Source organism: Lactuca sativa, chromosome 8, assembly GCF_002870075.4.
Source record: "Lactuca sativa cultivar Salinas chromosome 8, Lsat_Salinas_v11, whole genome shotgun sequence".
In the NCBI taxonomy this organism is placed as follows: Eukaryota; Viridiplantae; Streptophyta; class Magnoliopsida; order Asterales; family Asteraceae; genus Lactuca; species Lactuca sativa.
Window position 1 is genome coordinate 54,514,004 of NC_056630.2, and position 2,849 is coordinate 54,516,852.

General features: G+C 36.1%; 1 protein-coding gene across 1 annotated transcript; it reads right to left on the bottom strand.

The window, feature by feature from the left end:
• Nucleotides 1-580: 580 nt before the first annotated feature.
• On the bottom strand, nt 581-1,959 carry LOC111899958 (uncharacterized). The gene is made up of 4 exons (XM_023895837.2): nt 1,747-1,959; nt 1,459-1,569; nt 1,207-1,386; nt 581-1,108 (listed from the first exon to the last, which is right to left on the bottom strand). The coding sequence occupies exons 1-4, from the start codon at nt 1,957-1,959 to the stop codon at nt 581-583; spliced, it is 1,032 nt and encodes a 343-aa protein (XP_023751605.2).
• Nucleotides 1,960-2,849: the final 890 nt, after the last annotated feature.

Genomic DNA, 2,849 nt, shown 5'->3' on the forward strand with positions numbered 1-2,849 from the left:
CAATAATTAATCCGTTGGTTTTTCAAAATGGTTTAGATTTCGTTTAGTTGCGGAAAAACAGTTTTTATTTTCTGTTTTCTGTTTTCTATTTTCAGTTTTCATTTTTCATTGGAAAATTTAGAAAACGCGTTTAGTTCAATCTTATTCATTTTTCATTTTGCTGTTTTAGAAAATTAGAAAACGCGTTTAGATGTGCATTTTTCTATCGGTTTTCATTTTCCATTTTTTGTTATTTTAACTAATATCACAAACACCACCCCACCCTACCTACCCTACCTACCCCACCCACCCCCACCCTGTCCCACCCCACTCTACCTTAACTCATCCTACACTACCCCACCCCCACCCACCTCACCCTACCCCCACCCTATCCCACCCCATTCTACCCTAACTCATACCCTACCCCTACCTACCCACCACCACGACCTCCAACCCCACCCTACCTACCACCCTTATTCTTTCTACCTATCACCCCCACCCACACATACATTTAATATATAAGAAGCAACATAAAATTCAATGTATCATTTAACATAAAAATGAACATTTTAATAAGACAAGTTTTACTATTTTAATGTTATCAATATTGTGAACGCCCCCGACGACGTTGTGTATGTCTTTCCCATAACATGTTAGCAATTGAATCTCTAACTTGAAGCATTTCATCTTGATCTGTCATATCCAAAGGAAAACCCTCTTGAACCACGTTAAAGCCTTCTGTGAGTTCTTGAAAATTTTCACCACCATATGTATTGAATAAAGTGTCTGCCCTATCCTCCATCCGTATATAAGTATGCAGTGCACAACATGTATGTGGGATCAACATTTGGCGTCTCAACGGATAGTTTGGTATATATTTCAAAATGTGAAATCTTTTTTTAAGAACACCAAATGCCCGCTCTATGACATTCCGAACTGATGAATGTACAAAGTTGAATAATTCTTTCTTTCCTCTAACTCCACTACCACCTTGCCAATCAGACCGATGATACCGCTCACCACGATATGGAGCTAAAAATCCCTTTAGATTTGGATACCCACTATCAACAACATAGAAATAATCTACACCACATAAAGCAAATATATACTTAAGTCGAGTATTTAGAAACTAGATTAAATAAATTAGGTAAAGAACTGTTGAGAAGTCTTACCACCGGTCGGTATTGGAAATTTGTTTTAGGGTCTAATAACAGCGTTATAAAATACACGAGAATCATTCGCTGTTCCTTCCCAGCCGGTATACACAAAAGTAAACATCATATCATGGGAACAAGTCGCCATCACATTTTGTGTAACAAGCACTGCTTTTCTTCCGCGAAATGACTTTTGTTTTGATAATGGAGCCCAAGCTGCTACATGAGTGCCATCAATAGCACCGATATAATTCTGCATTAAATTATGTATGTTAGAGAGATAGAGGTTTTATGTATAAGTGTTAACAAAGAGATCAATGAATACCTTAAAGAATGGATACCATCTCGAATCTGCTCGAATTTTTGGTTGAACTTCACCTCTGTTAGTTGTTTTAACTACTGTAAGAGCAAATGCCTTCAAAGCTCTTAACACATACTTAAACCAATAATGTACAGTCCCCGTAGAATGTTGAAAACGATCCGAAATCATTCTATGGCTTGTTCCATGACATAAAATCCGCAAACTTATTGTCAAACCTTCTTCTACACTAACATCCCTTCAATCTTCCAATAAATTCATCATCTTTAGTTTATCACACAAGTTTAAAAAAACATGTGGCTTCATCCTAATTGCTTCATAACACTGGTTAGGATTACCGCACATTATCTCTCGAATGTATTCTTTTCCACTTAGCATAGATGTCCTACAAGGAGTTCGGTCAATAAAATTCCTATTGTTCTTTATTAAGAAAGCAATCATCATCATATCATCCAAATCATCATCGTCATCATCTGAGTAAGAGCTACTATCCGATGAATATGACATTGGGACACTTTATCTGCACCATAAACCATTGAATTTAATGCCCATCAAGTAAAATAACACGAAAAAAAAAGTAAAATCGCACATCAAGTTCCATACATATCATCAAAATGTTCCACAAAATGACATCAAGTTTCTACATAAACATCAAAACATAAACTAGTGTAATATGTTTATATGCCATCCCTAAATTCTAAAACAACTACTCATCTAAACTATCAAGCCACGACATCCCTAAATTCTAAAACAACTACTCATCTAAACTATCAAGCCAGTGTTTCCTCCTATTCTCAGACATCATTAGGAACATTTTTCTCCAATTAATATCAGGAAAGAAGGACAATGCTTTAGTGTAAGATCTTGCACCAACACCAGGTGTAGCTTCTAAAGTCGTCATATAATCACTAATCGAGTATTCCTCGGTCAATGAGCTTGTTACATCACCATACTTTCATATATAATGTTCCGCTCTTGCTAAATCTCTTTCCTTTCTAGCGACTATTGATTCTGAAAATGCATCCAACAAGGTATCATATTTGGAATTTCCAGGACCTTTTTTCATTCTTCTTGAACCTGGTAAACCCTCCATTTCCTCTTCCAACATACGCTTTCCCTTCCGACTACCCCCATTAAACTCACTCTCACCAAAACTACCACCCTCTAGATACTCATCCTCAATTATGTGCGCTTCTTCTGATGTTTGAGGAGCACAAGTTAAGGCATTATGAAAAGCACTAGAAGCAGTCGAACTATTGAAGACCAAACTCAATAAGGAATAAATCTTACAACCCTTTTTCTTCAACGATTTGAAACTTTATCTCGTTGTAATATATGGTATACAAATACTTTATTAGTTAGCAAAATAAGTCAAACATTAATAAAATTATTAGGTT